General features: G+C 57.3%; 1 protein-coding gene across 14 annotated transcripts in view; it reads right to left on the bottom strand.

The window, feature by feature from the left end:
- Positions 1 to 7,112, bottom strand: part of B3GNTL1 (UDP-GlcNAc:betaGal beta-1,3-N-acetylglucosaminyltransferase like 1) — a 66,541-nt gene extending 59,429 nt beyond the window's left edge. For 7 of the 14 annotated variants that reach the window (XR_002336890.1, XR_002336891.1, XR_002336892.1 and 4 more), the window contains exons 1-3: positions 6,980 to 7,093; positions 5,097 to 5,213; positions 4,899 to 4,998 (exon numbers count right to left, since the gene is read on the bottom strand). Coding sequence is in view for 4 of the 14 variants with exons in the window: in XM_021066333.1 (XP_020921992.1) it covers positions 4,899 to 4,998; positions 5,097 to 5,213; positions 6,980 to 7,062 (300 nt within the window). In the remaining 10 variants the exon portion in view is untranslated. Of the gene's footprint in view, positions 1 to 4,898; positions 4,999 to 5,096; positions 5,214 to 6,231; positions 6,353 to 6,979 lie in introns of those variants that run through there. The other 7 variants (XR_002336895.1, XM_003131147.5, XM_005656882.3 and 4 more) reach the window with 3 other exon arrangements.

Here is a 17,657-nt window from a genome sequence, read left to right as displayed (position 1 = left end):
AGTTTGGCAAAGTTGCAGGATAACATGCAGAAAAATCAGTTGTTTTTCATGTACTAACCACAGATAATCTGAGAAGGAAATTAAGAAAACAATTCCATTCACAATAGGATTGAAAGGAATAAAATGCTAAAGAGTTAATTTCACCAAGAAGGCAAAAGACTTGTACACTGAAGGTTATAAAACACGGAGGAAAACATCTGAAGATTAAGTCAATGGAAAGATTTTCTGTGTTCAGGGGTTGGAAGACTTCATACTGGTAAAACGTCACTATTTCTCAAATAGATCTGCGGAAGCTACGCCATCCCCAAATCCCAACGGCCTTTTTTTTTTTTTTTTTTTTTCCCCGCAGAAATGGAAAAACCCCCTAAAATTCACACGAAATTCCACAGAATTTCAAATTACCAAAACAATTTTGAAGAGGAAAATAAAGTTGAAAGACTCACACTCCCAGCAACAAAGCATCACAAAGCTGTGTGATCAGAGCAGTCGGCGCTGTGGAGCAGAGTCCAGAAATGAACCCCAACAGCTCTGGTCAACGGGCTTCCACAGGAACCCAGACTCTCGATGGAGAAAGAATAGTCTGTTAAAGAAAGGGTGTTGGGACAACTTAATATCCACGTACAAAGAGTGAATTTACACTCTTATCTGACGCCACACATAAACGTGAACTAAAAATGGATCAAAGACCTACCCCGAAGAGGTAGGTCTCTACCTAAAACTCTAAAACTCCTTGAAGAAAACAAAGGAGTAAACCCTTATGTCTTTGATTTGGCAGCAGCTCCCTAAGCCTTGTATTTATTTGTGTTTTGCATGCAGAAGTTTTGGGGCCAGGAATCAGATCCACGCCATAGCTGCCACCTCAGCCGCAGCAGTGACGATGCCAGATCCTAACCCACTGAGCCACCAGAGAACTTGGGAATGACCTCTAAGACGTGACATCAAAACCACATCGACAACAACAAACGGTAAAGTGGATTTCATCGAGATCACACTTTTTGTGCATCGAAGGGTACACTCGGAGCTGAAAACACAACCCACGGCATGGGAGAAGATGGCTGCAAATCCTACACCTGACTAGCACCCATTATCCAGAATATGTGAGGAACGCTTACGGCTCAACGACAAGAAGACGAACAGTCCAATTTAAAGGTGGGCGAAGGACTTAAACTGATATTTCTCGAGAGAAGATATACAAATGGCCGATAAACACACACAAAGAGGCTCACTATCATTAGTCAGAAGGGAAATGCAAATCAAAACCACAATGAGAAACCACTTTACACCCACTAGGGCGGCTATAATTAAAAATAAACAAAACAGAAAATAAGAAGTGTTGGTAAGTGTGTGGAGAAACTAGAACTTCCTGCACTGCCGGGGGCAGCGTAAAATGGTGCAGCCGACTCGGAAGACAGGCTGGCAGTTCCTCAATAGTTAAACAGAGAATTGCAGTATGACCCAGCAATTCAACTACAGGGTACGCGCCCAAAGGAACCGAAAACCAGTGTTCCAACAAACGCGAGCAAAGTCCACAGCGCCGCCTTCGCAAAGCCGAAAGGAAGAGCAGCCCCAACACCCTCAGAGGACGAAGGGACAGACAAACTAGGACCTTCGTCCGAGTGAGTGACCCCTCTCCTGAAGGGGAACTGTGACCGAGCAGGACCCTTCCTGGGGGAGACCCCTCCCCGTGTCCTCTGCTGTAGCTGCCCGCAGGCGCCTCGACAGCACCTGCAGAAGAGTCCCTCCTGCAGCCTCGTGCATCGTCTTACAGACGCCGAACCACCACCACCCGGAAGACGCGAACGACTTGAGCGACTTGAGCGGCGCGAGCTCTCGGCTCCCAGACGCAGATGCCTGAGGACGGATGACGGAAACCCCAAGTCCCGCCCTGTGACCTCGCCGGCGGCCAACCGGAGACCCGGACAGGAGCTGAGCACACACCTGAGACGCCTCTCCTTCACCTGGGCTTCCACTGGAACCCCTCCAGGAGCCGGGGGTCTTGAGCACGAGCCACCCGTTCCTCTCGTACTGGCTTCTCACAGCAAATGCTGCACCCTCCTGTGCCACGGCCCGGAGGCTGGCTTTACAGCGTGCGCAGGCAGACCCAAGTTTGCTTTGGTAACGGAATAAATTACTAACACATGCTTAATATGAACCTTAAAACCATGATGCTAAATGAGGCATTCCAGTCATGGCTCAGCGGGTCAGGGACCCACTAGTATCATGAGAATGTGGCTTCGGTCCCGGGCCTCGCTCAGCGGGTCAAGGATCCAGCACTGCTGCCAGCTGCCGTGGAGGCCACGGATGTGACCTGGGTCTGGTGTGGCTGTGCCTGTGGCATACGTTGGCTGCTGCAGCTCCAACTTGACCCCAGCCCAGGTACTTCCATGTGCTGCAGGTGCAGCCTTAAAAAACGAAACAACACAACAACAAAATTATGCTACATGAAAGAAATCAGTCACAAAACAGCACATAGAATGGGATTTCACTGCGGCAATGTTCATAGTAGGCAAAGCTATAGACAGAAAGTAAATTAGGGTTGGGGGGAATGGGGCACGGAGGGTGACAACTAAAGGATGCAGCGTTCCTTTGTGAGGGGAGGGGAACGTTCTCCAGTTACCTGTGGTGGCAGGTGTGCACACCCGTGAGGGACTGAGGACCACTGGACCGTGGACTTCAACGGGTAAAGCGAATGGCCTGAGGCTTACAGTTTAATAAAGCTCTTTTGCTTTTCTTGTTACGGCCGCACCCGCGGCATATGGAGGAGGTTCCCAGGCTAGCAGCTGAATGGGAGCTACAGCTGCCGGCCTCCACCACAGCCACAGCCACACCGGATCCTTAACCCACGGAGCGAGGCCAGGGAGCGAACCTGGGTCCTCACAGATGCCAGTCAGATGGTTTTCTGCTGAGCCACGACGGGAACTCCCTCAACAAAGCTCTTATAAAAGACACCTGATTAATCTGAAAGAAGGTAGAAAAAGAGGAAACGAATCAAGACTAGATGTGACTACGAGAAAACAACAGCGAGAAGACAGACTCAAACCCCACGGCTCCAGGTGTCACACGGCTAAAGAACGCACCCGTCCCAGTTAAAAGGCAGGCTGTCGGCTGGACTTAAAAAGCCAGATCCATGTACTGTCTACAAGAATCTGTAAGGGGAGAGCCTTTAAGCGTAAAGATGGGAATAGGTCAAAAGAAAAACAACAGCAAGGAGACTCTTCGAGCACCAGTCCAAACAAAGCCAGGCGATTACATTAACGCCAAACAAACGCCCTTTCAGAGTCGAGACTACTGCCAGGGCTGAGAGGCTCATCCACAGTGAAGAAGGGGTGAACTCTTCGGAACGGCCCCAAATGGTAACAGAACTTTAAGACACATGAAGCCGAAACTGACAGAACTGCAAGGAGGAAGAACAAACCTCCGACCAGAGCTGGGGACTTCAGTGTCCCTCTCAGGAGCTCACAGAACACCTGGACCCCAAACCAAGGGTTCAGGAGATTTAAACACAACGATCCCCGGCGGGACCTGACTTACGTCTACAGAAAATCCCACCAACCCCAGCAGACACACAGCCTTCCCAAGCGCCGAGACGGGACTTAGCCCAGGGCCGTAACATAACGCTCTCAAAGTATAAAGGACTCAGGTCGAAAAGGTATGTCCTCTTCCGAGGAATTAAATTAGAAACGAATAATAGAAAGGCATCCGGAAAATCCCTCACCTGTCTGGAAACTAAACAACACACTTCTAAATAACCCAAACCAAATGGGAAATGAGAAGGTATTTGGAGCAGAATGAAAATTACAACATAGCATATCAGAACTTGTGGAATGTTGCTAAAGCAAGAGTTAGAGAGGAATTTATATCACTCAATGCCTATGTTAGAAAATCAGGAGTTCCCATCGTGGCGCAGTGGTTAATGAATCCAACTAGGAACCATGAGGTTGCGGGTTCGGTCCCTGCCCTTGCTCAGTGGGTTAACGATCCGGTGTTGCCGTGAGCTGTGGTGTAGGTCGCAGACGCGGCTCGGATCCCGCGTTGCTGTGGCTCTGGCGTAGGCCGGTGGCTACAGCTCTGATTCGACCCCTGGCCTGGGAACCTCCATATACCGCAGGAGCGGCCCAAGAAATAGCAAAAAGACAAAAAAAAAAAAAAAAAAAAAAAAAAAAAAAAGAAAATCAGAAAGGTCTCAAACCAATGACCTCAGCTTTCACTTTAAGGATTACAAAAAGAACAAATCAAACCCAAAGTGAGCAGAAGAAAAAGAAATAATACAGTTCAGGAGTTCCCGTCGTGGCGCAGCAGAAAGGAATCCGACTAGGAACCATGAGGCTGTGGGTTCCATCCCTGGCCTCGCTCAGTGGGTTAGGGATCCGGCGTTGCCCTGAGCTGTGGTGTAGGTCGCAGACACCACTCAGATCCTGAGTTGCCGTGGTGATAGGCCCGTGGCTACGGCTCTGATTCGACCCCTAGCCTGGGAACCTCCATATGCCACGGGCGTAGCCCTAAAAAAAAAAAAAAAAAAAAATACAGTTCATGGTTGAAACAGAAAACAGAAAAAATAGGAAAAAGAAAAATATAGAAAAGCAATGAAACCAAAAGCTGGTTCTTTAAGAAGATCTTCTCACAACAGACAGAACAACCCTAATGCCACCAGAAAAGAACTTAAGGAATTAGGGGTGACAGGAAATGACCAGCCACGCCAGGAACACACTCCACCAACAGCTTTCTGCTGGGCTGAGAAAGCGAAGCCTGAGCAGAGGCTGTACTGCCATCCTTACCAAGGCAGAAGAAAGGCAGGTAACGGTCAGCGCTCAGCTGCAGCGTGATGCCCACACTTCCCACCAGGATCTGGGCAACAAGAAACTAAGCACACAAACTGAAAGGACAAGCGCGTCACTGACCTCCCCGGGGAGAAGGAGAGTCGTGCCCGCCAACGACCACGAGGATGCCGGAAGCTTCCAGCTTCTCTTTCCATTTTTCAATGACAGCCATGGACTTGTCCTGAAAGCACAAGGACGGGGGCAGGTCAGGAAACTTCCCCGAGCAGTCAGGGGTGACTCACGCCAGGGTGGAATCACGAACAGGAGGCTCAGAAATACCTTGCTGGCATCATTAAAAATGGAGAGCTCCAGGCGGCCTTCAAAGTCCTGCTGCAAAACGGACCCCAAGCACTCGTCCAGCCAGGGCTCAGCGTTGTGGACCGGGAGGATAACAGACTAGGGTTCAAAACAAACAGACTGAGAAGAGCGCAAAAGCTCAACTCCCTTCCCACGGCTCCAGGCTTCCCCCGCCCCCCACCACCACCACCGAGGCGTGAGCTCATTCCCACAGGGCGAGGCCTGACTTACAGAGTGACCCAGGATAAGGCTTCCTGGGATGGACCATGCCTGACAAACAAAAGGAGTCTATGCCTTCTCTCCATAAGATTTATTGTCTTAAGATTTCCCTGAATTGGTCTTTAGATGCCTTTGAAAAGGAAACAAAAATCTGAAAGGCATCAAAAATGCGTCCAATTCAACAGCAAGGTGAAGTGTCTTCCAGTCTAGCGGTCAGAAGCATCATCTTGGTTAAAACAAGCATCCGCCTATCTTCCAACCCATTCCTGAAAATAACTGAGCCATCTTAAGCACCTTCAGTAAACCCTGATGCTGGAGAAACTGCAACAAAGAAACCCTTTTAAGTACCCGCTAGGTGTGCCCCTACAAAGGGGGGGGGACACGGAGGTGACCACCCCAGCTCTCTCTTCCTTTGCTCTCCTTGGCTTAACACCATCCTTTACTCATACGGACCACAGAAAACAACACTTCTGAAGCACATGGAGTAAAACCAGTGAAACCTGACTACCAGCAAAACAACTCATTATAGGATCCATCTTAATTCTGAATATCAGCACATTAAGCCATACAGAATACCCAAAGATAGAAGTTACAGTCAGTCCTCAGCCTTGAGTTTACACCCCGGACCACCGGACACCTTCCGAAATAAGAAAGTCAGGCCACCCAGGTGGGTATGTGTGTACTGTGCATGTATGAACATGCACCTGTGTGTGAAGTCGGCCTGTACAGACGACAGAGAGGACTTTTAAAATGCTAAATCTGAACGTGCTTATCAAAAAGCTCACAAACGTAAGTACTGCAAACACTGTTCAAATTCTTTACTCCGAAGAGCTGACTCAGCAGTCATACCCTTCCTGCATTTATGTTATCCACAAAAGCAGTTCCCTAATTTACTTACAGATTTACTTTGCTTTGGAATTACTTTGTGAAAGAAAAGAAAAAAAGGAAAGGATGTTGTTACTGCTCTCAAGATCCACAACAAAAACTGAATTTCTGCCAAAGATGAGCCTTGATTAATCTGTGTGCACTCTTGCTGGTGCTTAAACGTTGTTGTGGGCCTTCACAGTCAGCCCGAGACAAGAGGTGGTGGTGGTGGTGGTGGTGTGGGAAGTGAAGACGGAGGGGGAGGAGGGGGAGGAGGGGGAGGAGGGGGAGGAGGGGGAGGGAGGGAGGGAAGAAGGGAGAGGAGGGAGGAGGGGGAAGGAGGGGGAGGGGAGGGGGGAAGGGGAGGGGGAAGGGAGGAGGGGGAAAGGGGGAGGAGGGAGAGGAGGGGAGGGGAACTAAGGTGAGAGGAGGGAGAGGAGGGAGGAGGGGAGGGGGGAGGGGAGGGGGAAGGGAGGGGAGGGAGAGGAGGGAAGAAGGGAGAGGAGGGAGGAGGGGGAAAGGGAGAGGAGGGAGGAGGGGGGAAAGGGGGAGGAGGGAGGGGAGGAGGAGGGAGAGGAGGGGGAGGGGAGGAGAGGGGACTAAGGGAAGAGGAGGGAGGAGGGGAGGGAAGGAGGAGGAAGGGGAGGGAGGACGAAGAGGAGGGAGGAGGGGAGGGGACACAGAGTAGAGGAGGAGAAGGACGGACAGGACCGGGAGTCGGGGAGGGGCGGGGGGGTTACGGGAGCGGGGGACGAGGCGGCCCCCCGCGGCAAGGGACCTACCACTTGGGCGGGGGCGCGGGCCGGGCCGCACGCGACCACGGCTGCCGCGGCGCCGGCGGCAGCGGGGTCCCCCGGGCCTGCATGGCGCGCGCTCCACGGGCCGCCCCACCCACCTCGGCCTACGGCGCGTGCGCGAGGGCGGGGCCAAATCCGAGCGCCTCTGATTGGTGCAGAGGCGCGTCGATCCCGCGGGCAGTGGAGAGGCGCGCCCTAGAGCGGCGGGAGGTCAGTCCCGCTCCGCCTGGTGGAGCAGGTCAGCTCCGAGGTCGTCCGTGAAGCGAGAGCTGCGGGAATTACTGGGTTGTGCTGGAGGTGGGCTTTGTGGGCAGGCGCTGCGCCGCCCTGGGGGCCACACCTTCCCACGTGTGTCCTTCTCTAAGAAGGAAAGGTTCTGTGTGACCAGCGATTGCGGATCCCTGCCCCACGGTCGGGCGCCCGAGCCGCTCCGGGGGAGCACTGGCTCCGGGGCCCCGCACCTCGTGGATCAGGGCGCAGGTTCGCAGCCAGCACCGCCGTGTCTAACGTTAAATGCGCATCGTTCTACAAACTTAACTTACCACAGACCAACTTCTATCACTTCGAATGTCATTTTACCTTAAACTGCCTCAAAGCCTGTTGCACAAATGGAAACGCTTACGTCAGATGAGTAAAAATGCATCCTTATCTACAGAGGGACAAAAGCAATCTGAGAATTTGTTTCCAAGGAGCTGATGTGCTTCAGGGGTTGGTGTATTAGAACTAGTTTCATTTTAAGGGACTCTGTGAAAAGTCACATTGTAGCTTCCAGAATAGTCTGTGCCTTTGGAGCTGGCCCGCAGCAGTAATCGGCAGGAGGAAGAGATAAGGGGTCCCGCGGCCCCTGGCACCTCCACCGCACATGCATCAGGACTGGGCTTGGCTCTCCTGTCTTGCTTCCTGCACCTCTCCTGCTGCCATAAGTTTGCTTTTCACTGCCTAACCCCCAGGAAAAGTCTGGCTAGAGTCTGCTTTTTGCAAACATGCAGAGAGATGAGAAGCACTTTAGAAGTGTGGGTTCAGCCTGGGCGGGGGGTGGGGGAGCAGAGCTGAGATTCTTCTCTTCCTGGTAGGGAGGTTCTCGACAGGGGGTCCAGGCTGTGGGCCCTGACACCCCACCACTGAGAGGGACACAGACACAGGGAGGACATGGGTAGGTCGAGGAGGTGACCAAGTCACAAGCACCTGGAGAGGAAGCCTTGCAGGTCTCCCACAGCTCTAGGCTCACTGAGTGACATTTTTCTTTATTTTTCAATGTTGTTTATGCAGACTGTCGATGAATTCTGGCTGTGTTCAGAAGACTCCGTGTCCACAGCTAGGGCCTCCAAATGGTAAAACTGCAGACAGCCCTCTGACGATGTGGGTGCAGGAGGCAAAGATGGGCGGAGGTCTGGGCTCGGCCACACTAGGCTCAGAGTCAGAGTGAGTCTGCCCTGGGTGTGCCCGTGAAGGGTGAGGTCAAACTTTAGAGCCAGCCTACACTGCAAGACCTCTGAGCAAGTGTCCAGTCCAAGTTTCCTGATGAGTGAACCTCAACGGATCTCCAGCTGGACCGCCCCTCGCAGTGATGCTGCTGGGAGGGCCCGAGCCGCCCAGCACCATGGAGGACAGTGCAGTCCGACTGCCCGTGGCAGAGACAGGCTGCCCATGTGGCCAGAGCGGCCTGATGGTAAATGCCCTGATGAAGGGCAGCCGGCTCTGTGACTGTATGACGGGCACAGGTGTCCTTTCTTCCACTCTCTTGGGTTTTTTCCTGAAGACTCACTGTTGATTCAGGTAGCCAGAGCTGGACTTCTCACCAGCCTCTTGACGTAATGAGGTTCCCATCTCAGGAAGCATCCAGTTGACAGTTGGGCAAACGCTTGGTGTGATTTGATGTGGATTTGACAGGAGCATTAGAGCATCACATAGATGTTGGCCCTGGCTTGCTGCCCACCCCCTTAGCCCAGAAAACAGAGCCTGAGTCCAGGTCTTTGCAGTGAGGGTTTTGTTCCCAGGAAGCTGGGCAGGGCAGGAGAAGGTCCAGCATGCTTCCTTGGCCAGCGGGGTGGGGGGCAGCATAAGCAATTGGAGCTGAACCCCCTAGACCTTCCCAGAAGCCTTTCCTCCCCTGTACTTCTGGAGCATCACAGTGAGGTTCCCCCCATAACCTCCCCTCCCACTGGGGTGCACAGCCCACTGCAGGCCAGTGAGGCAGCTCTGGCCGGTCTCAGAGTCACGGCCAAGAGGTTGGGAGGGGCTGAGCAAGGACCAGAGGGGCCTGGTATGTGATCAGGAAGGCAGATGGAAACTTAAAATAGCGCCACCTCCAGCTGCCACGTGGTACAGGTAGCACACGCAGGTGGTTCTGAAGTGATTTAGGCCATCATTCTTCACATTCAGGGTGACTCACAGGTGGGTGCCAGGTGCCTGCAGGAGCTGCTCACGAGCACAGGTGTCAACACCTGAACCCTTGGGGCTGGGAGCCAGACAGTGCCAGGAGAGGCCAGCCAGACATCTGTATTAACAGGGAAATGTCACCTGTGAGAGAAGGGTCTTTGATAAAATTCGCATCCAAGTTTCAGGGGCCACCAGCCTGTGCTGCTGACGTCACTGTCAAGGCTGGGGCCATGGGCCCTGGCCAGGCCACTGGGGAGGAGGCTGCCTCGAGCTGCCTTAGAAGCAGGGAGCGCCGTGGGGCTGGGGCTGGCCATGGGTCTTCCTTTTTATTGGGCAGAGTGAGAGCTTGGAGGTGCAAGAATGCCGGGCCTCCTGCCTCTGGGGGCTGGCCCCACACCATGGTGCTGCCCGACCCCGGGTCACCGGGCCCTCGAGACAGGCAGGACCCTGACCTGCTGGTGGGGGAGCACTGCCAAGGAATCAGTGGCCTGCCTATATGTGAGTTGGAGTCCGCCATCACCTGGCCCTCAGCGCTGTCTCCCTGAGCCCCAGACCTGAGGCTGGATCTCCAGGCCTCCTTAACTGACCTTTGTTGGGAGACAGTCCTGCAGGGACCCCCTGCCCCTCCCCACCCAGCTGGGCACCCTGGTGACCTGGGCTGTGTATGTGGGAGCAGCCCTGAGGAAGGAGGTCATGCAGCCCCCAGGGGAAGAGCGGCCTTGTTGGCTGCCTCCGTCCATCCTTCCTGCACGAGCAGTGTCTGTCTGGGCCCCTCTCGTCATTCCGGGGGACGGGGGCTGCGGGAGCCCACGCACACATGCCGATGCTGACCCCTGCTCCCTGCTTTTGCTGTAATAAACTTTACTCCCGTGGTTTCTGTCAGCAGCTGGGGGAGTGTGGCCGGCCGGCCGGCCTGTCAGCTTGAAGGGAGGTGAAACCCCTGGCCCCTCACAGCCCCCCCCCGCCCCCGGACCAGGCCCTGGACCCACCCGCTGGAGGAGTCCCAGGCCGTGAAAGCCAGCAAGAAAATCAGTGCCTAAAACCCCAGCGTGAGGGGGTGATCACGTTTATCTCATTTCCTGGGGGACCCCCGCCGCCCTGCCAACCCCACCTGCACTCGGAAGTGCTCCCAGCACTGTCTCCCCTGCTGAGTTGCTGGCTCAGTGGGGGCAGGGACAGTCTTTTTGTCCACTGCCAACTCCCTGTGGCTGGCAGTGTCCAGCAGCCATGTGAGCCTGCCGCCAGGAAACTGGGAGGTGACGGAGCTTGTTCTCCAGTCACCCGCCACCCGAGAGAGGCCAGGCTGGCTCTGCACACCTGTGGGGGACTTTGATGCAGACGCTGGGCCCGCAGCCCAGACGGGAAGAGAGTGCTCCCCACCGTGGCCCTCCCCCCCACACCCTCCCCGCAACCCCCCATGGCTTCGCTCACCTGGGAAGGTAGCTCTGCAGAGACACTGCCTGGCTGCTCACCGGGGACGGGGGCCCAGGGCAGTGGCAGAAGTATGAACAACCGCGGGAAAGACCCGTGAGCGCGGGACGGACGGTCTGCCCGCGAGGCCTAAAGCAGGGGGAGGCGTCCGACCAGACCTAGTTAGAGTCCTGCCAGTGCCGCTGAAGGGCTCACAATTCCACATGGCCTGTGTAGGAATCGCCACACGCCACGCCACACGCCACGCTTATTTTGCTCAGTGGGGACCCTCGAGTCAGGTGACAACTGAGGCTCTCCCAGAATTGGGTCGTCAAGCCCAAGGCCGTGGGCAGGACCGCACGTCCCCTGCCCCAGCCAGCAGCCTCTCAGGGGCCCCACGGAGCATCTGGATTCTGGCTTCTCTTAGAACCTGACCACAGGACGACTCGGCTCACACTGTCCCCTCCTAGGACCCTTGTTGGGAGCTGGGTGGGGCCTCTTCTCCCGCGTGCCCCACGCAGGCCCACTGCCCAATGAGTGAGTGAGTGGAACATCAGCAAAGCTGTCGGGTGGGGACCGTCCCCACAGCCAAGCCCCGTCGCTGGTCACCAACGCCTGTGACTCTTTGCCCACGAGCAGGGAGATCTCTCCAGAAGGGGGCTTGGCATCGCTTCTAAACCTCTTGTAAAGTTTTACTACTCCATTAAAATGGAGCCGGCCTAAGAAAACAGGAACATGTTTAATTTTTTTTTTTTGCTTTTTTGCTTTTTAGGGCTTCGCCCATGGCATATGGAAGTTCCCAGGCCAGGGGTTGAAACTGAGCCACAGCTGCCGCCCTCCACCACAGCCACAGCAATGTGGGATCCAAGCTGCGTCTGCAGCCTGCCCCACAGCTCACGGCAACACCTGATCCTTAACCCACTGAGGGAGGCCAGGGATCGAACCCGCATCCTCATGGATACTAATTGGATTCGTTTCTGCCGTGCCGCAGCAGAAACTCCCCATGTTTAATTTTTTAAAAACAAACACTCAAATGCTAGAGTATGTTAGAGCAAAGCGTGTCTTTTGAGGACACGTCTGCCCATTGCGCCTGTCAGAGCGACTGTTCTGCTTCTGAACTGATGGCACGGCCGCTCAGGAAATAGCAACGCTGAGCACGACGGGCCTTCGGGAGAAGTGCGTGTCGGCCGCAGACACTGGCCCTTGCCCATCCTGACCCTAGGTGCTCCCACCAGCGGTTCGGCACTTCCTGATGTGCCACCAGCTGGCCGGGGCGGGGGCGGGGGGGGCGTCTGTCGTCTGCCTACTACGGGTCGGCTGAGAGAGCCGTCCCGGCCTCCCCCCGAGAAGAGCAGTGGACGTGCAGAGAACGAAGCACAGGCGGTGCTGGTAAACTCTGAGCTGGTGGTACTGAGGCTCCGGGGTCCCGGCGCTGGGAGCTGGACGTCGGCTGGCTGGTGAGTCCTGTGATTTGCCAGGGGAGAAGGCTGTTACAGCTGTAACATGGTGACAGAGCAAGTAGGGCCCAAACCACAGATCGTGAGCAGGAGAAAGGCTCTGGTCTCACCTCCCAGCCAGCCGGCCCTTCACTCGCCCTGGAGCCCAGCGGGCACTGGCAGCCACTGCTGCGCCTTTGAGATGTCCCGGCTGCCCCCACCCCCACCCCGTGTGAGCTAGGGCTGCTCAGCTTCCACTTGGCCTCCCAGGTCCTCAGATCTGCTGCCCTGGAGTGGCTTGGCCATGGAGAGAAGCACCCAGCCCAGTGGCCCAGGCCTCTCACCCCAGAGCTGCAGCACTTACAGCCAGGTCCTGGGCCACATGGAGAGCTAGGGGGACACAACAATGCGAGATCCCAGCTCATCACAGCCTCCCTTCAGCGTCTGGCCTTGCCTTGAAAGCAGACTGCAAAGTCTGCAGCCCTGTGAGGCCGGGGCTGGGGCGGGGGAGCTGCGGGAGTCGCTGGGGAGGAAAGGGGCCTTCATGGCATCCACGTGGGGCTCTTGCTGGAGCCGTCAGGGGGCAGGAGTGGGTCAGAGCGGGGACGCGCGAGTCGTCCGAGTGGGAGCTGGTCCACGAGGGCTTGCGGAATGTTCTCACGGAGCCCAAATCGGCCTTTCATATCTGGCGCTGACCTGGCTCTGTGACATCAGCCAACAGGTGAGTCCAGAGTGCATGAATCAGAAGTCCTGGCTGATTGGTTTGAAGTGGCTTTGAAAACATGGGCTGGCTGATTACCAGAGTCCTGGTAAGACTGAGTCCAGCCCCCACCAATGTCATTGGGCAGGGAGCCCCTCTCTGTTCTGGGTCCCACTGTCCCCGGGAGGCCCCAGTGGCCAGGAGTGGCAGAGCTTCCCCCAGCAGGGTGCCCACATCACAGGCCTCCTGCCTCCAGCTTCAGTGGAGTTTGCCTGGACTTTCCTGGTTTAGCATGTGCCTTCCATGTGTCAGGGAATCAGGACTGTTGGCCACCAAGCTGCAGGGAGAGCCAGTGGCTGGCCAACAAAGACTGGGCACAGCCAGAGCTTGGGGGACAGGGGAACCTCTGACGGCCCGCGGAGAGGGAGGGCCCCAGCAGACAGGACCAAGCCTGCCCGGCCCCCCAGCAGGTGGGCCGAGGATGCTGTCAGCTGCCAGGCTGTGGGACCTGGTCACCCCTTCCCTGTCGGCTCACCCCGGGAGAGTTTCCTGGCCCAGAATGTTTCAGGGTGACTCTGGGAGGCAACTAGGCCCGGACTTTTGACCATTTACGGCTCTCACCACCCCCAGGGGCCGGCCCTGCCTGCAGGTGCCCCAGCCCGTCTGCATCCCCGGCCACACCTTCAGGGGCCCACAGCCTGGGCTCTTGGCCATGTGCATATGAGGAGCCCCCGGGTCCAGGCCCAGCGATCCCTGGAGGTCCCTCCATCCCCATTCGGGTGAGGACACGGGCAATGCCACCGGGCCACCTGTTCATCTGGGAGTGCTCCTGCCTTATCTTAGCTTCTATCCTGAATGTGCAAGAATGTGCTCGTCGCCAGCAGCAGGGGGCTTTCCTCCCAGCCTCAGCTCCGCCCTCCTCACTGCCTGGTCCCCACGATGGTGCCTGCGGGTCCTCGCCAGGCTCGCTGCCAGGGTCCGGGACACGTGTGACCGCAAGGAAGGCTGGTGGTCAGCTCCGGGGGGCCCCTAGGAGCTGCAGGCAGGCCCCGCTTCTGCGCGATGGCCGGTGGATGGAGCCTGCTTCCTGAGTGGAAAGGGAGACGCCATGAGGGCAAACCTGGGGGCTGCCCGCGGGGAGGCGTGACCCGCGTCACCTGCTAGCCTCCCTGGACTGTCGCTGGCTTCTTCTTCTTCCTTTTTTTTTTTTTTTTTTTGTCTTTTGTCCTTTTTAGGGCTGCACCTGTGGCATATGGAGGTTCCCAGGCTAGGGGTCTAATCAGAGCTGTACCTACCAGCCTATGCCACAGGCACAGCAACACCAGATCCGAGCCGCATCTGCCACAGCTCACAGCAATGCCAGATCCTCAGCCCACTGAGCAAGGCCAGGGACTGAACCTGCAACCTCATGGTTCCAAGGTGGGTTTGTTTCTGCTGCGCCACAACGGGAACTCCTGTCACTGGCTTCTTGTCGACCCTCACGACAAGAAGGAAACGTTACAGAAGCGGCAGAATGCTGTGCCAGCCGGAGTGGGGCCCCGGGATGCGCCCTCCCAGGGACGGCTGTTTCACCCCGTGGGCTCTGAACCCTGGCACTGCATCTTGCAGACCCCCTGGCCCCTCCTTGTCCCAGGCTGGAGGGCACAGTGAGCCGGCGCAGATGGGGGCGACCCCACCCACCCTGTCCCTCTGCTCAGGCATCTTAGGTTGTGTTCCATCTCGCTGTGGGATTCACGGATTCATGCGGGCCTCGTGGAGGCGGGACGTGAAGGCCTCCCTCCGAGCCAGCCGGGAAAAGCAAACTTTAGTCTTTTGGGGGAACGGGTGGGGTTAGGGTAGGCTGGCTCAGCTCAGCTTTAAAATGGCAAGAAACGGTCACCAGGGACCTGGGACTGTGGGCGACACAGACAGCGGGGCTCTGTGGCCAAGGGGGCCATTCGGGGGGAGACAGTTATTTTTGCTCTTTGAGGTTTAGTTCTTCCTGGACACTTTTGGAAGCACAGGAAACACGTGGGGCTTAAATAAGGGAAAGTGACGCCAAAACCTCCCTCCTCTCGGCGTGCGCCCAGCAGGGCGAGGCCCCGCACGTGTGGTCGACGGGGGCAGAGGCCTGGAGCCCGCCAGGAAGGGGTGTCACTGCTTTACCAGAAAGTGCGATGGTCCTTCCTAACTTCACCTTTCTCACAGGGAAAATCCGCACAGTTTACTTAAAATGGGATCTTTCAGGAAATAGTCAAAGCACTTGCATCCCATACAAACCATATTTGTAAGCCGGGGAGCGGTAAACAGAACAGAACAGTGAGCTTGAAAGTGTGTTATCGAGCAGCAGCTCCACACACCAGCCTGATCTCTGGGGGCTCCCGTGGGGCCGCACCGTCAGCCCCGGGGTGGGGCTGGGAAGTGGGAACCAGGATGCCAGCTGGCCCTGCCCACCACACTCTCAGCAGCAGGTCTTCCGTGGTGGGTGCTGGGATGCTCAGATGGCCAGAGAAGGCCCTCTGGGAGGTGGCTCCAGCACCAGCCCTGGGGCACTAACCATGATCTGGGGCCAGGACCAGGCCTGACCCCCACCCGCCCCGCCGCGTGGCCCAGTGTGCTGGGCACACGACCACAGCCATGAGGCCAGTGGCTTCTCACCTCTCTTCCAGGTCAGGGAAGGAGGTGTGGGAGGCTGAGGCTGTGCCACAGGAAGAGTCTGTCTGGGGTTCATGGTCTCAGGGGATGGGTGATGTCCTGAGTGTGCCCATGTGGCCCGAGGTGGGCGGTGAGGAGCAGACAGACACCCACCCACTGGCCGTGGGACACGCTCCTCCGAGGATGTCCTGGACGCTGGACACCCGGGCCTTCCGAGTGCCCCTCTGCTGAGGGCAGAGCCCTTCGCTGGCTCAAAGTCCCGTTGAGCACCCTATGTGCAGGGGCCTCCGGGCGTGGTGCCTGGGGCTCCCAGCTGCCCAGCTGGTAGCACCACCACCCTGAGGACAGCAGTCTGCCTGCCTCCTTGGGAGGGCCTGGCCCAGACCTCCATGGGGAGCAGCGGGGGGTGTGGGGGTGTGGCAGGAGGGACTGGGCTCAGGGGGTCACCCCCCAGGGGCTGCATCCTGTTCCCGCCTGTGGCTGTGACCTCGGGGGTCCTGAGACCCTAGAAAGGGTCAGGGGGACTGTGGGGTGGGCAGGCGGGGCCGTCGCCAAGAAGGGAGGCTGTGGACATTCAGAGGCTGGTCACCCAGGGAGATGGCAGCCGCTCCGCCTGCCCTCGGCCGGACTTGAAAGAAGTGAGAACAGACAGAATTCAAAGACGCCAACAAAAGAGCTTCCTGTTGACACCAACAGGCGAAAGTCTTTTCTCCTTCGCACCCGATGCCGGAGCCCTGGGCTACAACGCGGCCGCGAGGAGGAAAGTCACTCCGCCAGCCCCCGGCTCTGTGATTTGTTCTTTAAAAATTGGGCTTTCAATCCAGACCCTGCTCCACAGGCGCCCCGCGCCAGCCTCGTGGCCCCGGCCAGAGGGTGTCCCGCCGGACTGAAGGCGCCAAAGAGCTGCGGCGGACGCCCCCTGACGAGTCCTGCGCAGCTCCTCCCACGGGCACGGGCACGGGCACGCGTGCCGCAGTGCGCGCGCGCACCCCCACCCCGTGCACACGCCGCGCGCGCACCTGCAGCACCCAGAGGAGCCTGGGAAACCCCAGCCGCGCGGCGCGGGCTGGGCGATGGGAAGGGAGACCCCTCCTATTTCCCTCTCAAGGCCCCCGGAAGAAGTGACTTTTTTCTGTAAGCGTGTTTACCTATAAAACGAAACAGTGTGATCTGAAACATCGACTCCGCCGTAATCTCACCTGGTCCTCTGGACGACCCGTGAGGGTGGCTGGCAGGGCCCCGGGTGGTGGACTCCGCCCCAGGAGGGAGCACAGGCCCAGGGTCCCGGCGGTGGACTCCGCTCCACGCTCGAGGGTGGATCCCATCCCAGCCGTTTCCCGTGGCCGCCGCGGCTCTGGGATGGGCGTAAGGACGGGGCGGTGGGGAGGACGGAGGGCCAAAGGGCCGTGCCCCGCTAGGTCCCCAGCACCCTGCGGGGTCTGCAGCGTGACTTCATCAGGCCCACGCACAGCCGGGGCATGGTAAGCGGACACAAAGGTGGTGTTCCCCAAACAGCACACGGAGAATGTCCCGTGTCAGCGCAGCTGCAGGCCAGCTCAGACCTGCGGCAGAGCCCTGCTCCGGCCACTCCAACTGGGCTTCTCGGGTCGCTCCAGAAACGCAACCAAATGAGACACAGGGTGAATCCTGAGAGGCCGCGAAGCTGCGCCGGGTGGTCCAGGGAGAGGGAGGGGCCCATGCGGCAGCTCAGCCTTCACCCTGGGAGGGGTAGGCCCCCGAGTTCAGTGGATTTAGTTCCCGCCCTCTGAGTGCAAACGTCCACTCTGCTTGCTGCGGCCACGCGGCTCAATGTCCTCAGGGCCTGGCCTGCTGGCATGTGGAGGGGAGGGCTAAACTCCCTGGGGACTAGACTGCTCGAAGGCCGCGGGGGTGGGGGGCTGCTCCCAAGCATGGACAGTGAGGTGCCGGCTGACACCAGACTGCTTCTGGTGGCCCTCGTGGACTGAGGTGGATGGAAGGTATTTTCCAGATCGGTAGTTGCACACCAGGTACTGGGGGTGTGGACGTGCTTCATCACTGGAACCGGATCTGCTCAGCAGCTGCAGTGGGGTCACCACCTGGTTAGCGGTGGGATAATCCACTG

This window comes from Sus scrofa, chromosome 12 (genome assembly GCF_000003025.6).
Source record: "Sus scrofa isolate TJ Tabasco breed Duroc chromosome 12, Sscrofa11.1, whole genome shotgun sequence".
NCBI classification, from domain to species: domain Eukaryota; kingdom Metazoa; phylum Chordata; class Mammalia; order Artiodactyla; family Suidae; genus Sus; species Sus scrofa.
This window is presented reverse-complemented; position numbering and strand designations above follow the sequence as displayed.